Source organism: Mycena indigotica, assembly GCF_014461135.1.
Source record: "Mycena indigotica strain 171206Taipei chromosome Unknown Mind.scaff0004, whole genome shotgun sequence".
NCBI classification, from domain to species: domain Eukaryota; kingdom Fungi; phylum Basidiomycota; class Agaricomycetes; order Agaricales; family Mycenaceae; genus Mycena; species Mycena indigotica.
Window position 1 is genome coordinate 484286 of NW_023503003.1, and position 24906 is coordinate 509191.

General features: G+C 51.6%; 3 protein-coding genes across 3 annotated transcripts; all 3 read left to right on the top strand.

The window, feature by feature from the left end:
* Positions 1-14953: 14953 nt before the first annotated feature.
* MIND_00410700 (Reverse transcriptase domain-containing protein) lies at positions 14954-16145 on the top strand (the record flags this gene model as incomplete). The annotated part of the gene is made up of 2 exons (XM_037360929.1): positions 14954-15202; positions 15285-16145. 2 exons carry the CDS (start codon positions 14954-14956, stop codon positions 16143-16145), a joined length of 1110 nt encoding a protein of 369 aa, XP_037221221.1.
* A 99-nt stretch (positions 16146-16244) lies between these two features.
* Positions 16245-16809, top strand: MIND_00410800 (DNA breaking-rejoining enzyme; the record flags this gene model as incomplete). The annotated part of the gene is made up of 2 exons (XM_037360930.1): positions 16245-16330; positions 16389-16809. 2 exons carry the CDS (start codon positions 16245-16247, stop codon positions 16807-16809), a joined length of 507 nt encoding a protein of 168 aa, XP_037221222.1.
* Positions 16810-16836: 27 nt separating this feature from the next.
* Positions 16837-17235, top strand: MIND_00410900 (DNA breaking-rejoining enzyme; the record flags this gene model as incomplete). Its single annotated transcript, XM_037360931.1, has 1 exon — positions 16837-17235. One exon carries the CDS (start codon positions 16837-16839, stop codon positions 17233-17235), a length of 399 nt encoding a protein of 132 aa, XP_037221223.1.
* Positions 17236-24906: the final 7671 nt, after the last annotated feature.

A 24906-nucleotide genomic window follows, 5' to 3' on the forward strand; every position in this document is an offset into this window, starting at 1 on the left:
AGTAAATTCTGATTGAAGTTGATGTGTTTGGAAAATTCAAAACAAACAAGGACTAACCAATTAAGTTTATATAGTCTGCAAATAAATGAATAAAGGCAAGGCAAAAGTTGTGGAAATTGCACAAAAATAAACATGGCATTGATCAACTAGTTGTGTCCTATATAATCCTTATGACTTATTTATTGACTTACAATAGTATTCCAATCACTTAATAATATCAGGCTCACAGTCCAGTCACATTGAGATTTTTAGCCAAATTTCTTCTGCTTATCACTAGTCACAACAGATTTCTTTAGTCTACAACTGTCTCAAAGTGGTGATTTTTGAAAATTTCCTATATCACATGATTAGATAATAGGATCTGGGGTATGGTATAGGCCATGATATAACTTCAGTACTATTATTAGTCAGGTTGGGGATAAGATGGATAATAAAATCATCATGACTCTCTGACTACAGTCATTATATTGTCAGAGCTAAATCAAAGAATATGTTTGATCTAACCATGGGCTGCCATAAAAACCTAGGCATATACTTCTTTAAAAATAAATAAAATAAAAAATAGAGCTTTCTTTAAAATAGAATACACTCACCCAATGGTCTCTAGTCTACAATTTTTGTGACAATCTCTGGGACTCTCTCTCTAGAGTTACGATCATCAGGGATTACTGATGAACTCAGAGATCTCTCTGGATGTGGATGCCCTACTCTGAGACCTTCAAGCCCATATCTCTATAGCTTCTCCGACTAATCAAGGCATCTCTGCAAATGACTTTTTAGGGTGCACCCATTTCTGCCGATGGCCTGGCCTGCTTTGGTAGGTGCGGGTACCAGCATTTTAGCTGCTAGGCCATTCACAGGCCTATGGACTACAAAAGCCACAACTGCGCTACACTGAGGTCACCCAAACTATTAACAATATGTTTCTACATAAAGAGTCACCGGAGACCCAATTATCTGGTATACTGGGCCAACCTGTGAGGAGAGTCCTAGTAGGGGAGGATCCAAAGTGTGAATAAAGCTACAGGAAATACACAGAGGGATGATCCAAAGAGAAGAAACTCTAAGGATCCAGCTGTAAGGGCAACCCCGGAGGCCTGAGATCAAGGTCCTAGCAGGGGAGGATCCAAAGCCTGAACATTGGTAAGCGAATACAAATGAAGCTGACCTAGCAGGGGAGGATCCAAAGAGAAGAAACTCTAAGGGTCCGCCTGCTAGGGAGCTGTTAAGTGCCGTGTCGACCAAAGGGACGGAGACGGAGACGGAGTCGAAGTCGGAAACGGAATCGAAGTGGTAGAGCACTTGGGGCGGAACACCACAGAAGGATGTTTGGGTGACCGGGGCTTCCAGTTGACCAAGACAAGACAAGAGGAGAAGAGCGGAGTCGAGACGACGCTGGGAGATAGAGACCAGCAACATTAATTTTACAAACTGAAGTATGTAGTAATACATCAAAGTATTTATAGTACGAGAAGTAACGGAAACGGAATAAGGGATAACAAAGTAAGTAACGAGATTAGAACAAAGTCAAGTAAAGTAGAAGAGGAGTTGCATACGAGGAACAAGGCATAGATGATTGCATAGATCATAAGTCGGGGTAATTGGAAACGCTCAGTAAATCTTCATTGCGTAAAAGCCAAATACCGGAGACGGATATCGGAGACGGATGCCGGAGTCGGCACGGATATAACAGTATCCCCCTCTTGCGTTTCTTGCCCACAAGAAACAGGAGCAATGTTCGTAGAGGTAGGAGTCGGAATCAGAGAGAGTCGGAGTCAGAGTTGGACTTGTGAAAATTTTGAGTCGAAGGCCGGAAAGGCCGAGATCACCGAGGAAGCCGGTGAGAACGTGATAATAGCAAGGAGGACGAAAAAGGAAAGGGGTGACAAGAAGCATGTCACCGATTGACATCAATCTCTCTATCTTTACCACTTCCCACCATGCCGCCTAAATGCCAGAACGCCAAAACGCCGAAGAAGGCCAAGAACCTATTCGAAAATGCGGTGGAGCGGGTCGAAGAGCTGTCGGAGACGGAGAGGGTGGGTGGATGGGTCGGTGGAACGGACCGAGACCCCTTGGCTGACGCGTTACCGTCAGGTCGTAACTGACGCGTAGATGTGCGGAGGGAGCTGGAGGAACTCAAGCGCAGAGCGGAAACGCTTCGCGCGCTACTGGCGGAAACGGCACCAAGAGCACCGTCACCGGGTGGTCGGTCGGAGTCGTATGATCCCGACGACCCGGTTGACAACGAGCCAATCGTTGAGGAATCGTCGGAGCACGGGTCCGTAGTGGCGCTGCTGCAGTGGGTTCCCAACGACGAAGAAGAGCTCATCGAAAGAGCGGCCGAGTACCATAGGAGCCGAGCCGAGCGCCAGCGAGCCGCAGTGCTCAGAGGGCAAGAAGACGAGGCCGAGCCTCAAGAACAAAATCGCCGGGGCTGGGCCTTGTTGGCCAGAGATCGGGTCAGAGCCCGCCGGGAACGCGGACTCGCACCGCTGACCCTTGCCGAGACGGCCGAGGTGAATGCCCGGGTTGGCCGCCGGGTCCTGCGACGCGTTGAGTCATCCGCGGAGCCCGAGCCGGCTGATGTAGCCGAAGAACCCAGAAAGGCGGAAGAAACCGAGAACGCCGAGAAGGCCCAGGCTGATGGGCCCGATGCAGACGGCGATGCAGAAGAAGAAAGTGAGTGCAAGTAATATTCTCGGTTATAAACCTGACCCGTTTTGGCAGAAAAATGCGCCAAATGTATCAAGACGGGGAAAAAATGCGTGTGGAGCGACCCTAAGCCCAACACGACTTGGCACGGAAGGCTTTCTTGCGATAATTGCCGCAAGCTCAAGGCCCGTTGCGAAGACGGAAACCCACCCCTGCGTTTCCGCAAGGGACGAAGGACAAGGAGAAGGGCAAGAAGAAGAAGGTTGCGGGGCCACGGATTGTGGTGCCCAGAGTGGTTGAGAAGAAGGTTCCTGCGAAGACGACCGCGGAGACGCCAGCGGAGACGCCAGCTGAGTCGTCAGGTCTGACGCTCAGCAACGCGGGGATTGCCGCAATGATGGCAAATCTGTTGATGCGTCAGCGCGTAGATCACCGGCAGCTCAGCCGTGTGATCATGGGACTTCAAAACCTTGGCCGCGAGTTGTGCTTCAACGTCGGCGCGATCAACTTCGTCAACCACACCCGAGCAACTGGACGAGCGCCTACAGGGAATCGACAAGACCCTGAAACACTGGGATGTCTTCATCCAGCAGGAAGGCTAGAGGTGTCGGGATGCGGCAAATCGCTCTCAGTGATTCCAAAATCTTGACTAGGAAAAGTTCGCAGAGCCCGTTTCTCGCTAGAATCTATCCAATTCTATGCAAAATACCCAAAGGGAGTGTATTCCAAAAGGCATATTCGGTTTGGCGCTCAGTGGAGGCTCGAGATCGACTTCTCCTAGATAAGGGACACCCCTATCTCTGTTGGTATCGACGACTGACATCATTGGAACGTGGTTTCGGATCATGCTGGAGGATCGAGAGTGCCAAGGGACGGTTAAACGGCGAAAACCTACTCAATTGATCATCTGAGCATTGGAAATGCACCAGGAGAGTTGGGACAACCACCGCTGAGGCCATACGCACAAGATACGAGTTATGGGTGTCCATCGAAAGCTGGGAAGCAGAGCTATCCACTTATCCTACTCAAGATTGAGGGATACTTCACGAGCAAAACTAGATGGTCGTGAACACGGAAGATTTACACAGGTCATTAACTCCAATACACACGATACCAGTCATCTAGACCTAGATTTTCAACTCTAGGCCATATAGCGAAACGATACCTATACAATTATGCACATGGACGACTTTTCTTACTCGAGATTTTCCCTGATTCTATCAATTTCTGTTTAGTATTTATATCTCTGTTTTGTATTTGGCAGGTTCACGGATTGCCCCGCTTTACTAGGTGCATCTGGGGATCTAGCTCGTCAATCTATCTTGCTAGCTCTTTCGAAATAGTATCATCGCGTCAGAAGGATTATTGGTTGAGGGTTTCGGTTGCTGAATACAAGAGTTCCGGTTGCTGTTTATTGGGTTTCGGTTGCTGGTCGAGAGTTTAAGGCAGTTAGTTCCTGACTCGAGACAACTCAGAGGGTTTAAGGCAGTTAGTCTTGATCCAACAAGTATAAACTCTCCGGGCATCGTATTGGCGCTTCTCTATTGCTGAGTTTCATCGATAGTATGCTTTGGGGCACAACAAATCAATGTTTTTCGCAAGAAACTCGTATCTACCCTACAACCTTACACATCTGTGCCAATGCTCTGTTCACAGGGGCCTGTACTCGCACAAGGAGTTGACGATTTTTGGGTTTTTGTGACTTTTCCTACTTGACATTATACATCTTTCTCTCTACGAAAAGTGGAGTTTTGGTTGTTTTTGTTGGTTTGGTTAGTTAGAGAGCTCATTTGCTGTCCCCACTCCGCACTCATCAACGCCTCGGAGATGGAATCGAGAAACGACAGAATTAGAGTCGTAAATGTAAAATAGAAATTAATTTTCCTTATCTCACAAATCGGTGTGATGTTAATCCAGTTTGGGTTTGTTGGGGTATTGACGATGGAAGGATTCGATATACTCTTCAGCTTCCAAGTCAGGTGCACCAACCCAAGTGAATTGTTCATCAGTGTTCTTGTAACCAAGCCATTCAACCAGGTAGCGGAGTCGAGCCGGACCCTTGAAACGGCGATCAATCTTGGAGTCAACGATTTGTTTGATTTGAAGTGTTCTTCTCCATTGACTTCAATTGCCGCAGGTGGTGGCTCTTCACGACCAGGGAATTTAAATGTCTGCCCCAATTCATCATTCAAGAACATACAGTCATCAATCAGAGTATGTGGGTACCTGGATATACCTCATTGACTACACTTGACATATTTTGATCCATAATCAACAAATAGATCATGGCTGTATTGTCAATATGATGTGTAATAGCAGTCATGTGTATAAATGAGAATTACATGAGATTACATAGATAAAACATTATGAGAGGCATAATATTTCTTGGGGGTAACCATCTGTATGCTTCCTACCTTTATGTCATGGGAGACTCCTTGCCTTCAAGTGAGATATTAGGAGATTGGCATAACACACAATATGTTATATACATAGGCATACAGAATGTCTAGAAATATATATACCTCTCCAAGCTATTATAGGGATCCATCAAACTATAAAACAACTTAGATTATGATTATCCATGCATTCCTTACCCAGATATCAAGCTATCAGTGTGATTGATCAAATTTGAGATAGAAAAACTACCAAAAAGTGGTATAACAGTCTATTTCAAAGGTATGACACTAAGGTCATATCAGACGATATAAAGGCAATATTACCACCTGCCTACTAATGAAACAATCATCTGAATCCATGGAGAACTGGTGGAGATATGGCTAGATCAAAATGTCTGATAGATAATCATTAGCTACTATGGATATCCTGATAATATTTTATTGATGGGAACATTGACCCCACTATTCAAATATCCCTAGTAGTACTTCAATCAGTTCTGTGGCCTGTTTAGTTATAGAGATAGAGGGTTATCAGTTATATCTCAGCTGGTGATTGACTAGTCCAGACACCACCATTGAGCTGTCACTGTAGGTTACTTAATGAAAGTTGTCCGTATAGGCAAAATATACAACTTTGGTTTTGTGACGATCTGTGACATTCTCTGATGACTGCACTGTCCAATAACAAAAATTCCTTTTTTGGAAATTTTATCATATATCACTCTATATTGCAGTATACAACCATATCACATAGTCACTAAAACTACCAGCTCTACTATCTATTGACAAAAGTTCCTTTTTGGGATGTTGTGTCACATGTCACATAGTGTGACTCCGGGAGACTTGGTGAAAATGGCCTGGATTGTATTATTCACCTTTATTCACCCCTACATTCTGGACTTAGCGAAAAATTTGCCTTGGACTTCACAATTATTCACCCCCTTCACCAACAATTATTCGCCACTTGGGGAATTGCTGATAATGCTGGGGCTTATCAGTGGCAACCTGCGTCGTTGCCACTGATAATGTACAGTGTGTTGTGGGCTAAACAGGTGGTCTGGGCTGCCACGCATGCTCCCTCTGCGGCTCAGAAGACCACTCCGCTCAGCAATGCCGGACCGCATAACTTCCTGCCGGTTGTCACACCACTTGTCTGCGACGAGTGGGAGCGCGCGTGTCAGGAACAGGGCCGGCCCGGGCCCACGTGACGGTCTCCTGCCAGCCTGACAAGTGTGGGAAAGATGGTTCAACCCCCATAGCTGGGTGGTTGGCAACCAGGCAGCGTAGATGGTGCCACTGCTGCAATAGAGAGCAGGGTAGGGACAGCTCGGGGCGACTCGAGACGCCCCGCTGTCACGTTGTGTGACAGCGGTGTCACAGGATACGAGTAGTCGTCTAGAGTGTCCTACCCCTGCTGAAGGGAACGAGTCCATAGCCAAAGAGTGCTGCCTAGTAGAGTTGGTGCCCAAGGCATAGGCCGGGCCAGTTGAACAAGCCGTTCGGGCGGGGCGTGACGTAACGCGGTCACGCCCGACGGTTCGGGGGGTCGAGGGGAGTCGCCCCCGCAGCAGGGGCGGGCCCGAGACCCCTGGAGCGCTTGAGAAGGGTTGCCAGTCCAAGGGGCGACATATCTCCTTTCCTGGAGAAACGAGTCGCTGTGGCTCCTAGACACCGCGTGACGGCGCGGTGTGACGCGTGACATGCGGGCCCGATCGGGCCCGCACCCTCCCATCGCCCCGTACCAGGGGAACCCAGAGCTTGAGGCCAGAGAGCAGGAAGAAGTGGCTAGGACAAGGGTGAACATAAGAGACAAGAGCCTGAGCTGTCCAGCCCAACCAAGGGCTCAGGTCAATGAGGCAAGCTAGCCTGGGTGTTGGAAGTCGTCTAGACGCCCCTTTCCCGGGGTATGGTTGCAGCAACCCCGCTCTAGGGGACCAGGCCGGAGTAGGGTTCAAAGGAAGAGACTTCAATGCTAAACCTAAGGTACAGGAGTAATACTCTGGTCTTTATATACTGTGGGCGCTAGGGGCCGATCGGGCCCGCTGAGGGTCGATCAGAAGGGAGCAGGGGATGTCTCTGGTCGTCCCTGGTCGCTCCGCTAGGAGCCCAGGGACCATTCCTCTGGAAAGGAGCCATGCCAAAGTCGACACTAAGGAGTGTTTGGCAATGCAACAGTAAGGAGCTCCCTCCTGATCCCTGTGGTTGTCTGGGGCCGATTGGGCCCGCTGTCAAGGGTGTCCGGCGGCGCATCATGATCCCTGATGGCGGGTCATGATGGCTTGATGGCTGACTAAAGCGCGATCCGTGATTATGTCCCTTCTCTGGGATATTAGTGTTGTTGCTCAGTGCTTTGAGCTTGTGAATATATGAGGGCTTGTCAAGCCCTAGGGCTCTAAGGGTGGTGAGGGCCCGTCGGGCCGTATAGGGCCCGACGGCCCGACCCGAACCGTCACATCACCCCCCCACTAGGCGAAACTCGTCCCGAGTTTTATGGTCCGATTTCCGTATCCAATTCCAATTTGTTGAGAAAAATTAACGTCGATTTCCGTATCCAATTCCGGTTTGAAAAAACTTCCATGATTCGCATGTAGGTGCCTTCTTGTTTGAAGGGCTTGGTCGATATCCACTTCTCATCTTCCGCCCCTCTACCCAGTCACGTTCTGCCTAGAGATGATCGGACACCCCCAACGCTCTTCTGGTTCTCCCCCTTCCCGGTTCCTGGCTGCAGAGGAGGTGGTCGGACACCTCATGCAGACCAGGCGCTGCGCCTAACCTCCCAGCACTCCTCCCCATCACCTGTTGCCCCAGGCGCGCCTTTGCAAGGGATGATCGGACATCCGGACGCTTCTGAGTCTCCCCCATTTCTCCCGTTCCTAGCCGCAGAGGGGACGATCGGACATCCCTTGCGGGCCAGGCGCTACTCCTAACCTCCTAGCACTCCTCCCCTATCGCCTTGTGTCGAGTTGGGCTCGGCGACGGCTCGACGCGTCATTCTCGGTCACGTGCTTCCCACGTGTGCGTTCCTCCTACTGGGGCGCATGTTCCCCGTCGTCACGTGCTGCGTGTTACGGGCCCGCAATGGTCCGACACCAGCGCCGGAGCGGACGGGCCGGGTCTTATCCGTGACATCGCCCCCTCCCTTGGAACGACTCATCTCGAGTCGGCGTGGCTTGGTCGCCCCGGTTTCTCGGGGTGTTTGGTTGTTCACATTTTCCGAACACTGGCTTCCAATTGCATGCTGAGCACCGGCTGCGCGTTTTTAGACCATTCGTAGCTTCTCCCGTTTGCGTGATGTCAGCCCGGTCCGGTCCAGTGCGTCCGCGCGTTTGCCATGTTCAGTCTCGTTGCCAGTCGAAGCCCAGAGGCGATGGGGTCGTTATGACGACGCCTAGCCATCCCTCTGTCCAGCCTCCAGTTTTGGGGTGTTATTGTCCCCGGTTTTTTGCTGCCAGTGTGCAGCCACCCCGTTCCAGGGGTCATCGTTGTTTGTTTGTATATGCAGATTTGGCCCGTCAGTTCGTCGGGGCCCGTCAGGCCGATTCGGGCCGATGTGGGCCGAATCGGGCCGATTCACGTCATCGATCCCATCATCTTAGTCGTATGAGGGTTTGAACATCAATTCGCACGGTTTTGGGTTTGTCTGGTTGAAGGCCAGCACCTTTGAACGAAATTTCCCACGGTTGGGAAAGGGGTGACGTTTCGGGCGCACGGGACGGGTCTCTTGCTAGTGAAAAGAGCCTGGGTCTGCTTCTTCCCCCAGCGCTCCCAGAGTGGTTTTCCACTCTCCTTGGCTGCTATAGAGGTGGGGACGGACTCAACGTTTCCCGTGCCTCAAGCGCCGTTCACCGGAGTGGACGCCCCATGGCAGACAGAAGTTGCGGCCCAGAAGTCGACATCTGGGGGAGCCGATATTCCTTACCTCGGCGCCAGGGTACGAGAATTCGAAAGAAGAGGGTATAGGGAAAGAATTTGCCGAGTAGGGGCGAAAGAAACAAAGGTTTGTGTTCGGACCAACGGGTTATCGGGCCCGTAGATTGACAGGCCAGACTTCGAGTCGGGCCGCACAAGGTCTCCTAAGAACGCACACCAAGAACAAAACAGACGGATTGTCGGGCCCTGAGTATGGCGAGCGGGGTAGATTTGAACCGAAAGGGCCCGTTAATTCGGTCCCTTGTCGTTGTCGGTGATCGAAGGTTCGAATCGGGTCGTTTCGTCTTGTCGTTAGGCGCAGAAGGTATGGAAGAACTCCTTAACCGGAGTGGACAAGTGGAGCAGGTTTTGACCTGTTCCCAGGAGTTTTAACGCGAAGGGGCGGAGTCCTCAACCCATAAGACGAATGGAGCAAAAGTTGTTGGCTCCCAGGAGTTTCAAGACAAAAGGGATAACTCCTCAACCCATTGGACGAAGTGCCGACACATAGAGTGGTCGTTCAGCACAGAAAGGATTGCTCCAAGAACTTGAGCTTTCCAGAGAGCGCCCCACACTTGAAAGAAGGACAGTAAAGGAGGTTTAGCATTCTGTCAGGAACAGGGCCGGCCCGGGCCCACGTGACGGTCTCCTGCCAGTCTGACAAGTGTGGGAAAGATGGTTCAACCCCCATAGCTGGGCGGTCGGCAACCAGGCAGTGTAGATGGTGCCACTGCAATAGGGAGCAGGGTAGGGACAGCTCGGGGCGACTCGAGACGCCCCGCTGTCACGTTGTGTGACAGCGGTGTCACAGGATACGAGTGGTCGTCTAGAGTGTCCGACCCCTGCTGAAGGGAACGAGTCCATAGCCAAAGATCGCTGCCTAGTAGAGTTGGTGCCCAAGACATAGGGCAAGGCATAGGCTGGGCCAGTTGAACAAGCCGTTCGGGCGGGGCGTGACGTAACGCGGTCACGCCCGACGGTTCGGGGGTCGAGGGGAGTCGCCCCGCAACAGGGGCTGCGGGCCCGAGACCCCTGGAGCGCTTGAGAAGGGTTGCCAGTCCAAGGGGCGACATATCTCCTTTCCTGGAGTAACGAGTCGCTGTGGCTCCTAGACGCCGCGTGACTGCGCGGTGTGACGCGTGACATGCGGGCCCGATCGGGCCCGCACCCTCCCATCGCCCCGTACCAGGGGAACCCAGAGCTTGAGGCCAGAGAGCAGGAAGAAGTGGCTAGGACAAGGGTGAACATAAAAGACAAGAGCCTGAGCTGTCCAGCCCAACCAAGGGCTCAGGTCAATGAGGCAAGCTAGCCTGGAGTGTTGGAAGTCGTCTAGACGCCCCTTTCCTGGGGTATGGTCGCAGCAACCCCGCTCTAGGGGACCAGGCCGGAGTAGGGTTCAAAGGAAGAGACTTCAATGCTAAACCTAAGGTACAGGAGTAATACTCTAGTCTTTATATACTGTGGGCGCTAGGGGCCGATCGGGCCCGCTGAGGGTCGATCAGAAGGGAGCAGGGGATGTCTCTGGTCGTCCCTGGTCGCTCCGCTAGGAGCCCAGGGACCATTCCTCTGGAAAGGAGCCATGCCAAAGTCGACACTAAGGAGTGTTTGGCAATGCAACAGTAAGGAGCTCCCTCCTGGACCCTGTGGTTGTCTAGGGCCGATTGGGCCCGCTGTCAAGGGCGTCCGGCGGCGCATCATGATCCCTGATGGCGGGTCATGATGGCTTGATGGCTGACTAAAGCGCGATCCGTGATTATGTCCCTTCTCTGGGATATTAGTGTTGTTGCTCATTGCTTTGAGCTTGTGAATTATGAGGGCTTGTCAAGCCCTAGGGCTCTAAGGGTGGTGAGGGCCCGATGGGCCGTATAGGGCCCGTTGGCCCGACCCGAACCCTGACACGACATATCTCCTTTCCTGGAGAAACGAGTCGCTGTGGCTCCTAGACACCGCGTGACGGCGCGGTGTGACGCGTGACATGCGGGCCCGATCGGGCCCGCACCCTCCCATCGCCCCGTACCAGGGGAACCCAGAGCTTGAGGCCAGAGAGCAGGAAGAAGTGGCTAGGACAAGGGTGAACATAAGAGACAAGAGCCTGAGCTGTCCAGCCCAACCAAGGGCTCAGGTCAATGAGGCAAGCTAGCCTGGGTGTTGGAAGTCGTCTAGACGCCCCTTTCCCGGGGTATGGTTGCAGCAACCCCGCTCTAGGGGACCAGGCCGGAGTAGGGTTCAAAGGAAGAGACTTCAATGCTAAACCTAAGGTACAGGAGTAATACTCTGGTCTTTATATACTGTGGGCGCTAGGGGCCGATCGGGCCCGCTGAGGGTCGATCAGAAGGGAGCAGGGGATGTCTCTGGTCGTCCCTGGTCGCTCCGCTAGGAGCCCAGGGACCATTCCTCTGGAAAGGAGCCATGCCAAAGTCGACACTAAGGAGTGTTTGGCAATGCAACAGTAAGGAGCTCCCTCCTGATCCCTGTGGTTGTCTGGGGCCGATTGGGCCCGCTGTCAAGGGTGTCCGGCGGCGCATCATGATCCCTGATGGCGGGTCATGATGGCTTGATGGCTGACTAAAGCGCGATCCGTGATTATGTCCCTTCTCTGGGATATTAGTGTTGTTGCTCAGTGCTTTGAGCTTGTGAATATATGAGGGCTTGTCAAGCCCTAGGGCTCTAAGGGTGGTGAGGGCCCGTCGGGCCGTATAGGGCCCGACGGCCCGACCCGAACCGTCACAGCGCGCTACGCACTGTCAACCTGTACAATGAATTTCACCACCTGTTTAGCCCACAAAACACTATGAGTTATCAGTGGTAACCCGCCGGGGTGCCATTGACAAGGCTCAGTATTTTCAGAACATCCCCTGAGGTGAATAATTGCTGGGGAGAGGGGTGAACAAAGTTAAGCTCTAAGGCAAAATTCGTACCAAGTCTAGTATGTAAGGGGTGAATAAAGGTGAATAATACAATATAGGTCATCCAGACCAAGTCTCCCGGAGGCACACTATGTGACAGGTGACACAGCGTCCTAAAAAGGAACTTTGGTCAATAGAGATTGGAGTTGGTAGTTTTAGTGGCTATGTCATATGGTTATATACTGTAACATAGAGTGATACATATAAGAAATTTCCAAAAAAGGAAATTTCCACAATCATCGCAGCATGTCACAAATTGTCACAAAATGACAGTTCTCTATTTTGACTATACAAACAACTTTCATTAAGTGATGTATAGTGGCAGCTGAATAGTAGTATCAGAACTGTCTAATCACTAGCTGATGTTCAACTGATGGGCTTCTATTTCTATAACCACTTGATATAAATACATGATTTCAATACTACCAGGAAGGCCTTTCAGAGTATCATTACTTGAACATAGCATTTAATCACCATCATATGATACAATCACTCTACTGACCATTTATTCATATGAGAGAGGATATGTGGGTGCTTAAAGTGATAAGACTGCTGACTTGAACCTTCAGATACCCTAAGCCAATGTTTGACTATGTCTACTTCCAATCCTAACTGAATTGGGCACTGAAAACACAATGCATTCTCTCATCAGTAACATTTGATTTCCATCAACTTTGGAAGATAGGCTTAGATCTCCAGCTGGCCTCAGTGGATAAAGCTGGAGAAAGGCTCATTTGAAAGGTATATTATCCTACTCCTATCTAGCCCAATGTTCCTTATCATCTGTGACCTATTACCTTGATCTATTTAGTGCTAAGCATATGTAAACACTAAGTTAAGGAGTATTTTGCTGATATCTTGGGACCCTATGTATGGAATCTCATGATGTAAATTGATATGATATCACAGGATACTCCATTATAATCCCACCCATTAGTGATGCTGTAGCATGTGTTAGGGTGAGTCAATTGTTGCAGACCTTAGGTGCCACATAACCCAGGATGGAGATATGCCAGAGAGGCAGGGGCACCACTTTATGGGAGGTGGATCATACCCCTACCATTGAATATACTGAAATCTCTCAGACTTCCACAGGCCATACCATGGTGAACCCATCATTTTTGGAATAGATAACACTGATAATGCTACTGTGAGAGATCCATCATAGCTATAGGGTTGATTCAAGTGCTGGACAGGTCCATGGGAAGGTGTAGACCATCCTACAATCAAGTCTTGGATCATACTTGAAATTATTTTCTGACCAGTTGTAATAGCGAAGACACTCTCTTCTGCTCTATAGGTACCTACCCTCTCTTTAGCTACCTTCTGTAACACATGCCATAACCCCAACCAATTCCAGTACAGGGTCCTAGTGGATATCCCAATACCCCAATACATGCATCTCAATGTCCAATACTCAGTCTATAGACCCCACTATTCATGTAAACTAGTTTTGCATCTAACCTGCAGTTGAATGTCTGCCTGATTTCACCATCCAGGTATGTACAATCATCAATCAGAGTAGGTGGGTATGTGTATATACCTCATTGACTGAACTTGACTTATTTTGATCCACAATCAACTAGCAGATCATGGCTATAATGTTAATATCTTATGACATAGCAGTAATATGTAGAATGGAGAATAACAAGAGATTTCAAGGATAAAACATCATGGGAGGCATAACATCTCTCAGGGAAACCCCTCTTCTACTTCCTACCTTCATCTCATTAGAGATTCCTTACCTCTGAGTAAGTTCTTGGGAGATTGAAATAATAGGATATGAGCCATATAGACAGGTATATAGGGTGCCTAAAAATATGGGTGGCTTGTAGGGCTATCAGGAATGTCCATCTGACCATAGCAAAACTGACCCCATGGTCATCCATGCATTTCTCACCCAGATATCAGGTCATCATTATGCCTGGTCAAATTTGAGGTAGAAAAACTACAGAAAAGTGGTATGACAGTATATTCTAAAGGCATGTGACTATGGTCATATCAGATTATATTAAGACAATATTACCACCTACCTACTAGTGAAATAATAATGTGAATCCATAGAGAACTGCTAGAGATATAGCCAGATCAAAATGTCTGATAGATAATCATGCAGCAGTATGGGTATGCTGATGACATGGTATTGATAGGGATATTGACCTCCCATTCAAGTATCCTTGGTAATACTTCAATTAGCTCCGTAGCTACTCTAGTTATTGAGATATCGTTTCATCAGTTGTAGATCAGCTAGTGATTGGCTTGTGCTGGCACAACTATTCAGCTGCTACTATATATCACTTAATGAAAGTTATTTGTATAGTCAAAATAGAGAACTGTCATTTCGTGATGATTTGTGACATTCTCTGACGATTGTACTATTAAATGGTGAAATTTTCCATTTTTGAAAATCTGATATACGTGTCACTCTATACAACTGTGAAAAGGTATTGCGCAGCCACTGAAATATCAGTTTCAATGCCTATCAATAAAATTTCCTTCTGGGACTATGTGTCACACACATGTCACATAACAGGACTTCTGGGGACTTGGTCATTGTATTATTCACCTTTATTTACCCCTTACATACCAGACTTGGGACGAATTTTGCCTTAGAGCCCAACTTTATTCACCCCTCTCCCCAGCAATTATTCACCTCAGGGGATGTTCTGAAAATACTGAGCCTTGTCAATGGCACCCCGGCGGGTTACCACTGATAACTCACGGTGTTTTGTGGGCTAAACAGGTGAATTTCACGATATTCTGACTGGCATTAACATGGACCTATCATCATCTTACACTCCCGCTAATTGTCGTACTGCACTCGAACACCCTAATGTAATTGACGAATATATCCAAACAGAGCTGGCTTCCCACCGCTACTCCAGTCCATTCAATTTGAGCCGTCTCAAAGCGATTATTGGGCCAATTCGCTCCTCCCCCTTAGGTGTTGTACCCAAAGCTGGTGAGCCAGATAAATGGCGAATGGTTCAAGACTTCTCATTTCCATACGATGACCCTGAGATTGTGTCGATTAACTCCACTATTGATTCGGATGATTTCCCTTGTGACTGGGGAACCTTTTCGCAAATGTTACTGCTGGTGTTGGACGCACCACCAGGCACCCAAGCAGCAACATTGGATGTTGACGCTGCCTTCCGTCGAGTGCCTATACACCCTTCGCAACAGTGGTTCTTCGTTGTCTCTTGGAGAGACCTGTGCTATATTGACCACTGTGCTCCTTTTGGACCCTCGAGCTCCCCTGGAATATTCGGACAAATCGCTGATGCTATGCCCGCACTCCTCACTTCAAATCACATTGGCCCCCTCAAAAAATGGGTCGATGATTTCTGCTTCTTTCGATATCTACAAGACTCCGGCGACTACTGATATGACGTCGACACCATTTACCGTTTCATAGAACCACTGGGTTGGCCCTGGAAGCTTTCTAAGACATTTCCCCTTCAATTCAACCTTCAAATATGTCGGATTCCGCTGGGATTTGAATGCTAAGACTGTCGAAATACCCGACACCAAGAAAACTCGCTACCTGACCAAACTTGAAGTTTGGGTCAGAGGCTCAAAATTCAACAGGAAGGAAGCTGAATCCGTCCATGGGACCCTAGTGCACTGTGCCATGGCTATACGAGACGGTCGTTCACGTCTGCCGGCCATCTTGGCCTTCGCCGCATCCTTCTCGCACACCTCTTCGAACTTCTCCAAACGTTCGCCAAACGCAACTGTTCTAAGCGATATCAACTGGTGGCGACAACAGCTTAACCTCCCATTCTGTGGCTCCATATTGATTCGCCCTCCCCTTGTCTCTTCGATACCCTTTTGGGTTGACACTTCCACATCATGGGGAATCGGTGTTGTCTTCGACACTGTCTGGGCATCTTGGCGTTTCCAAGCGGGCTGGGAGGCGGATGGACGTAAGATAGGATGGGTGCAAATGCTCGCCGTCGAGTTTGGCCTTCTTCTTGCTATTCGGAGAGGTCACGAGAACATCCATTTTCACATTCTGTCTGACAATCAAGGTGTTCTCGGAGCAGTCGACTCAGGAAAATCTCGAAACCCGGAACAGAACCGTGTTCTCAGGAGAATTGTCGCTCTGCTCCGAACACACACACTCTGGATTACCACCTCCTATACACCATCTGCAGACAATCTCGCCGACGGACCTTCGCGCGGTATACCATTGTCGATTCCTGGTTTTTCACGTTCCTTTGCCCCTTTCAAGATACCCTACTATGTTTCAAACCTTATTGTAGACAGCCCTTGAGTAATTATAAATTAATCTTCAAGAACTTGAATTGAGTTGAATCATTTCTCTTCTGGATCATCACCGACATTTCACCATGACATCTTGACTCGTATCACTATGACTCCCACGACGCAACACCCAATCCCCCCCTCCTTGCGTGAAACCCACGACCTCATTCAGCTCATTCGGGCTTCGGATAGAAGGTCAGCGGCACAAGACCAATCTAGACCGGCCCACAAACGACACCCAAGGCCTCTGCAGCCACCACGCATCACCAGCAACCTCTGAGCGAAAACCCCCTGGATCTTCAGGCCCCATATTGGCCCCCCCCCCGCTCTCCGACCCACACCCTATCTCTCCGCCCCTTCGCGCTCAGTTGGACCTTGCCTTCCAGAATGGCTGGGGTGCGAAAACTCTCACCAACTACGGCTATGCAGTCGACCGCTTTCTTCTGTTTTGCGACAACGAGTCAGTCCCGGCTCACCTCCGACTCCCCACCCATGAATTCATTCTTTCTGCCTACCCCGTGTCATACCGGCATCCACGCTGGATCTACCCGCGAAACGACATTGCGGCGCTAAAACCCTGGCATATCGCCCAGAAACAGCCCTGGCTCGGCGGCCCGAGATTGCACTACGTCCTCTCTGGCGTTGACGCACTCTCCCCTCAGGTCACGAACTGACCACCATGTCCTCCAATTACCGCAGATATGCTCCTCCACTTGCGTTCCGGGCTCAACCTCACCTCATCCTTTGACATCGCTGTCTTCGCAGCCGCGTGCGTTGCCTTCTGGGGTCAGTGCAGATTGGGTGAACTACTACCCACTTCTCGGACGGACCCAGAGCTGAGCACCAAACCATGTCGGAACAACATTACTTCGACAAAACACACAATTACTGTCCGTCTCCCTCGTACCAAGACCCAGAAACACGGCGAAGACGTCATTCTCACCGCTCAGTGCAGCGAAATTGATCCAATATCAGTGCTTCGTATGCATCTATTCGCTACCCCCAACACCCCCAACACACTTCTGTTCACATATTCGACTGGCGCTACCACCATCCCACTTACGCGACGCGCATTTCTCAATCGCTGCAACGAAGTTTGAGCACGACATGGCTATCCTAAGCTGACAGGTCATAGCTTTCGTATTGGTGGGACAACGGAACTTCTCTTGGCCGGGGTCCCAACGGAGGTGGTCAAAAAGATGGGGTGATGGTCCTCCGACGCCTTCCTTAAGTACTGGCGCTCAACTCAAGTTTTGGCTCCACTGTATGTTGCGAACCTTCACAAACAAAAGAAGTGAAGATGCCCTTCTCCTAGGCTAGCCGCGCTCACATGTTCTCGGCTGGGCATCCATTGCGGGTTCATCCTCGAACCATAGTGTTGCGCCCAGGAGCGTGGCTGAGCCCCGTTGCTTCTCACCCATAACATACCAAGTGTCTGTAGTGGTTCTTAGAAAGAGACTACTTTGAAATTCCTTGTGTCAGTTCATACTTGTAAGGGCAACCCCGGAGGCCTGAGATCAAGGTCCTTGAACCCCCCTTGCAACTCCGTACCCTAGTCTTTGCTGCCAGAGTCATTAGACTTCAATCTGAGAAATTATCTCTAATGCTAGATCAATACTTGAAATGTGTAGGTAGTACTTAAGCTACAATTAGCTAACTCATGAAATTGCCACTGTTCCAAGCCGCATCCTCACTACTAGTAGGGTGTGTGGCGTGTTTGCTCTATTCGCGCCGAGCTATACCTGAGCTAGAGAATCCTGAATACATTCCTTCATTACTGGCAGCTTTTGATCAACCAGCGCCTTGGTCTCGGTAAGGAAGAATGGGGCAGAGTCGGCAGCAAACTGGAAGCAGAGAGATGTGCATTTGCATCTCTCTCTTTCTCGACCGCTGGACGAAGGTCAATAACCCAGCCCTGATGGATTTGCGCCTGCAGGTGCAGTAGCTGAACATTGCTGTTGAGGCGCCTCAACCAGCACCAGCGAACTTCGCACACAGCCGTCTCTCATGCGTTGGACATGGCCGCCTCCGCGGCGCCTGCTCTGCTCGTTCCCAGGCCCAACCCTGAGCCTGTGCTCCATGTGATCTTCCAAGCACCGACGACCGTTTGTTGTTCTGCGGCGCCTATGCCCGGGCCCGCATGAAGCGAGGTGTCATTGGCCAGGCCTAAGAACCCGCAACAATGGTAGACAAACCGAGCGGGGTTGTCGTGGCCAATGTAAAGAGCAACTGCCGTTTTTGTTGACAGAAGATGCCTTGTGACCCGCCGAACAAGACGCTCTGCACACCCCATGTGATGCCAATGGAGGTTAGTGAAGACTTTGGTTATGGTTGCCACGTGGTCAGAGTTTCGCATGAAGGCGGCGATGGACACAGCCTCCTCGTTGCAGACTGGGTCTTCCGTTCGGCGAATGGTGTGAACCCAAACTTGTTGCTGCGCAATTAGCTTTTGTGCCTCTACCAGCGCTTTGGCCTCAGTAAGGAGGAAGGGGCGGAGTCCGCAGCAAACTGGAAGCATAGTGACGCAACTGCTTTAACATCCCTGTCGACTGCTGGACGAAGCTCCATAGCCACTCCATTCAAGTTCATCGTGGGCAGCGGCGGGCCTCCGAGCAACCCTGCTCTCTGACGCGACCTCTCGACCACTGGACGAAGCTCGATGTCCAGGCATCAGGATAAAAAAGATTGCCACTCGATGACCACGCCAGGGACAATGAGTTAATGCTGTGAGGCGATCGAGTTGCGTCTGCAGGAGCTGAACCCGGCGACGATCCTGGAATGGCGATGAAGTCGTTCAGAGCCATGGAGCCCTCGGCCATTGATGGCAGAGAGGATCCTGTAGGCGCAGTCAGCAAGGGTGAGGAAGAACAGCCTGCACGGAAATATGCCGCACCAGTTGCTGGTCGAGGGGCAGACATTGTCTAATGCTCGAGGAAATACGAGCAGCTACGCCGGGTTTCGAGTTTTCCAACGAGCGGAGCAACGCAGAGCGGGAATAGCCTCAAGCATCCGCGAGAGCTATTGTCATCATCGTAGTCGTCGACGAGATAGACTTGGCTATGAAGGGGCTTCATGGTGAGTGGAGATTGGGTTTCTGGGGCATATAACGGCGTTCCTGTGCCTTTTATACCTTTCGCTATTATGTACACGCGGCCTTCGATGACCTTCGATGGCATTCTGGTGAATCCATATTGTCAGGGGACGCGCGTCGCGAGGCAATGCTTGATGACTGGGCAAAAAGATTTCGCCGCGCAGGGGGTGCGCGGCTCGGAATCGGCAGGTGCGCGGCTCTGTGAAATATTGTGTAGACAATATCTTTGTTTATTCTTAAGCTAATGCCATTGTCTTTGGGCCGCTCGGTAGCCCCCGTCGAGTCCTTCCGAACGTGCTACTGCGCGGCTCGAACGGTGCTCTCGTCGTCGAGCACCAGCCTTCGACTTCTTGGGGTGCGCGGCTCGATGCGGCGGTGAGCGGCTTGCAACCTGTATTTCGCCGCGTACTTTTGGTGGTGCGCGGCGGGTGGCAGTTTTTGCGCGGCGCGGCGCGGCTCCTACGCGGCGCTCGTGTGACAGGGCGCGGCTCCCAGCCAAACGAGGAGAGCGGTAATGTGGTACAGCCGCTTCCCAAGTAAGCGGCAGCTGAGGCTGAGTATGCAGTCTGTTGACCTCCGTCCTCTTGTTACCGGGTTGCCAACCGAGCCCATTGCGTTCCTTCCCACCGTCTCCTCTTGAACGCATGCTGCGTTGCCCGCGCCGTCGTCGTCATCGCCATCAGCGTTGGCCGCCGGCGTCGAGGTTGACAGATGATCGGTGATTGAGATCTCGAGACTCTACATCTTGTCTCTGCTCCACCACGACCAACACACGGAACACCTGGGTAGTGTCACCGGGCATGCCGGGCCCGCGTGCGTTGATGTCTTCCTGGGACTTCAGTGTTCACCAACATCTCTAACCACGACGCCGGGAGCCTCAAGTTGTATAGCGGCTAGCTTGCAGCTTGCCCGCAGCACTATTGCCGCCACGCCGCGCCCGGGCCTTGCTCTCATCATAACCTGTGGCGGCGAGTGGTGCGCGGCGCAGTGACTCGGCGCGTTGCATCGACCTACCTCGTCATCGCGTGACGTGGCATTCAGAGCTGGCCGCCGCACTGCGCTGTCTTGACTGCGCTCTTGCTTGCTTCTGGCTGGTCAACGTGCTTACACCGGTCCGGAGGGAGGCGGCGCAGGAGCTCCGCCAGCTGTACGACTGCAGAGGAGAAGATTGCTTGAAGCCGCTGGTGGCCGTGCTTGTCTGTACCTCCTCAGTTTCATTCCGAGTCGGATGTCTGCTTATCCAGGTAAACAGTGCTTACAAACGAAATAGCAGTGCCAGTCCTGGTCTCGATTGTAGTCTCCGTTATGTGTCCCTGCTACAACAGCCGGCCGCAACATCCACATCACACCTTTGACACCGACCCCTCTGCTCTGACTTTCGAGTGCCGATTACTGCAGCTGCTTCCCAGTATTGAGCTCTATGTAAACCTGACTGTTTTCCCCCCTTCCTCAACAACATCGCCGCCTCCGCTACCGCCTTGGCTGCTGTTCTGCGACGTGGCCTGTATACTTACCGCTCGCCCATCCTGCGCTCGACATGACACTGCCGCGTGCCGCGTTCAACACGGTCGGCGCTCGCACACGGCAACCTGCACCTCTTTCAGCATCTGACTGGGTTCGCGGCTTCTCTCTTAACAACATCCCGACTGATTTCCTGCCAGAACTGCCCAACACTTCGCGGCAGCAGACCAGCCAGTGCTGCAGAGGCCCACGTGCATACATAGTCCAAGTCCAAGACGTGCCGGCTCTCTCCCGCGCTAGTCGCCGGGCAACCCGCAGCAGAGATATGGGGTCTGTCGATCTGTGCGCTTTTTCGCGCTGAATTTCTCAAGCTGCCGTGAGTAAATTGCATCACTACAGTAGATTCTATCCATGATCACCAGCACATGTTCTTTCGGCCGATTGAGCGCTATTTGCACAACGATTAGCGCAGGCCCCGACGTGCCCCGGCCACATCCGAACGACCTCAGGGGACCTATTCCCGCTCCAAATCCTGAAACTTTGAAGGGAATCCGGCCGGCGGCTGTCTCTGCGCTCGCCGACCTCTGTCGCGCGAAACTCGAGGCGCACGGGCACTGAGCAAGGTGACTTGGTGGCTCTCGCCATAATCTATGGCGGCGAATGGTGCGCGGCCCAGTCTAGCAGTGACTCGGAGCGGCTCGGCGAGCATACCTTCTAGGTAAGCGGCGGGTGCGATGGCTACTAGTACGCCATTCCGCCGCCGCGCGTCGCCCACCTTTGTGAAACTCCCCGATCCGCAAGCGCAACAGGCGTTCGACGGGTATCAGCTCCGAGGCTCGTCATCGGACGAGACACGCTTTCGCTTGAATCGCTTCACCTATCTGGGTGGCTTTGCCTGCGCCGTAGACTCAATGCAGTGTCCAACATCATGATCTCCACGTCTCGCAACGACTGCGTTGGCGCCGCGCTAATGGGAATCGGCTCTAGGGCGATGTCGGAGCCAGGTGCAGGTTCGGCTCCGGTTGTCTCGTCGCAAGTAACATCGCGCGGCGCATGGTCTCTCTCCCATGGCAACGGCAAGAGCCTTCCCTCGACTAGCTCCTGTAATGTGGCGCCATTCAGATCCAATGGGAGGTCCATTTGGCGACTGCCATGACTCTGTGCTTACGCTCTTTCCCAGAAATGACGACGACTTGGGGGTTGCAAAGCTGTTTTAGAGGATGGCGCATCGCTCGGTGAGCAGGCGCGGCCGTGCTCGTCCTGCGCAGACGGCAACATTGAAGGCAGAAGAGGGTCAGGCCCGGTCGGCCAGGGAGTGTGGTGCTGCTATTGGAGACGCCCTGCACCCGTGTGACCGCACTGTTGACTTCTGTTTCTACTGTTGTGTATACCATACTTCTAGCTAACAACATTCATGAAAATCCCAAAAATCTAACATGAACAAGGACTTCGCCGCTCACCCCAACGCGGCTGTGAATATCGGCGACGTGGCAAGTCCGCAGCGCTGAGCAATGGCACCACAAATGAAGGATACTTGTTACTGATACTGGCAGCCTATATGGATGTGTTTGCGGCGCTGTTCGAAGGCCCCACTGGCATAGTGATGTAGACAGGGGTACATTACCCTTGTTCAACTGTGATGCTTTACTTGCCCTATGCACAAAGTGCACTGACCATAATGCAGCCTCATGAACCCCATCTAGCCCCCTGTGACACTATCCATATAAAATTTGGAGTTATATGGCAACATTGAACAATCCCTCAAAAATATATGATGACTTAGAATGGCAACTAAGAAAGAACAACTTGAAATTTTGCACTGAGGCTTTCAGTAGTGCATACAGTACACCAAAGGCTATCATCCCACACTAAAACCTCAAATGATAAAAATTGAGTACATCGCCGCGCACCCTTGGGCGGCGGCGCTGGACGCGCGATGACAGCGCTGGAGCGTGCTACAGACTGTGGGAGAGATTCAGCTCTTGGTTGGGGTCCCTATCATGCATATCCATACTTGTCGCGGCATCTCCAACGCGGTTAGACGCAACGGCTTCGACAAGGGTGCGCGGCGAAGTACATGATGATGTCAGATCAAGTACTTCGAAGTTCGCCGCGCACCCACCGCTGTGACAGCGGTGCGCGGCGATGACGCGGCGGTGCGCGGTAGGTGCGCGGCGGTGCGCGGCGAAATATATGAGCCCTTGATGACTCCATGTGTGGGTCCGAGTCCGTCGTGAGGCTAGGCTTGGAAGAACAATGACAGCTGCCACGTCAAACACAGCTTCTTCTCAGCCACTGTCCCGCACGACGTCCCGCATGCGCTGCGCGGTCCTGCTATGTAGCGCGTTCAACGACCTGCTGGTGCGCTCTCACCGACATTTGTCTCCTGTTGTTCTGACTAATCTGGTCTTTAGCCTGAACACGTCCTTGTAGTCCGCGACAAACCACACACTCTTGGCCCCGCTCTTCTGGGCCGAATCCACCCCAGACACGGGGATGATGGAGATAGGGTGAGTAACTGACATCTCTTTTTTGTTCAACCATGCTGGAAACTTCTGACTCGTACCGTCCCGCTGCTGCCGCCTCTGCGAGATGAAGATTGAGATGCCAGTGATTGAATTGGAGCTCTTTTTCGGACGGGCCCGGGAGCGCCGGCAGACAGGTGCGGCCGCATGGAAGATATACAGAATGGAGGACCGCGGCTGAAGAAGAACAGCCACCGCACCGAACCGGTCTGTCGCGGCGGTCGGTAGTTGTGATCATATCATGAGGCCTTATATAATCTGCAGTCCGTGAGCCATCCATCCCTGCTGCACACGCCCCAGATGAGCCCATTTCTCAGAAGCAGCACTCAACATAAGTTGTAATTATTTGCAACTGAATAATCAAGCCATGTGTATAATTTGTATTGGCATATCCTCATCCCTCATAATTCCTGTTCCTTGGCTGCCCATTTAAGCACTGGCACCTGTTCATCCGCCCACTCCTTGAGACTATTGCCCACTTCCTCTTGGAACGAGGTGGTGCTGTACCCGGCAAGCCAACTTAGCGACACCTGTAATAGCACATCTTGTCGGTGACGGAGCAGCTCGATGAGCGCGGATGTGGTGAATGCGGCGCGCGAGACAACATTCAGGACAGAAAGTCGGGGGACCAGGGCAGGGTGTTCGAGTTTGATTGTGGCCAGGAAGTGGTCTGTGAACAGGGCAGGGACGGCGGCCTCCATATCGTCGGAGATGTAGAGAAATTTGACCCGGGGGACAGCGCCGAGGACCGCAAGAAGCTGTATAGTAGATAGACGGACGGTGGCGAGGTCAAGAATGGTAAGGAATTGACCGGAGCGTTGAAGAAACGCCAGCCCCGCCACATGCGGCCAGACAATTGGTGTCTGGCCTGCCGCAATGCGGAACGACGATAGCTCAGGCGCCGTGAGTGAGTCGAGTATCATGCCAACAGTGCTTCCGTCGGGATCCTGTGCCGACTTGGGGGAACTTTGCACGGGGGTGACCCAGAGCTTCTCGATGTCGCTCGTCACGCGCTGCTGGAAAGGTACACCGTTGTTGCGCCGCGCCTTGCGAATACCACGCTCAAACGACCAAAAGAGCGCAATCTCGAGTTCCGCGCTGGAGGGCAAGTGCTGAACAATCTTGAGCAGGGAAGGTATATCAGCGTATCGCGGACAACAGCTGAAAAATGATAGCTGTGGTGCAAGATCGGGAATGACGGGTAGGGTGTTGTACATGGAAAGAGAAGAGAGCCGCGGTGCACATTGATTCGAAAGGAAATTGAGGATGTCGTCTGAGGGGTGATTTCCGGAGGAGTCCCGCTGCTCAAACGGAAGGTGAAGCTCGAGGGATTTGAGTGACGGAAAGTTTACTCCGTGGAGCAGGTCGAGCATGATACGATCCATCGAAAAGGTGACGTGGGACCAGCAGACGGCCCACAGCGTCAGGGCCTGGATAAATTGCTGGGGATAAAAGTTTCGCGGGGTGAAGAATTCGATACGCCGAGCGCTTAACCCTCCGCGGACGAGGACTCTGGTTAACATGCTGAGCATCCAGTTATACGCACTGCGCGGATCCGCACTCAATTTTTGCTCCGAAAGACCGCGAAAAGCAGCGGAGATCGACGATGATGGTATTCCACAGTGTTGGGGTCCTCCGGACGACACGCTGGAGATGGTGGCAAGTCTGCTCCAGCGCAACAAGGTCTGCTCCAG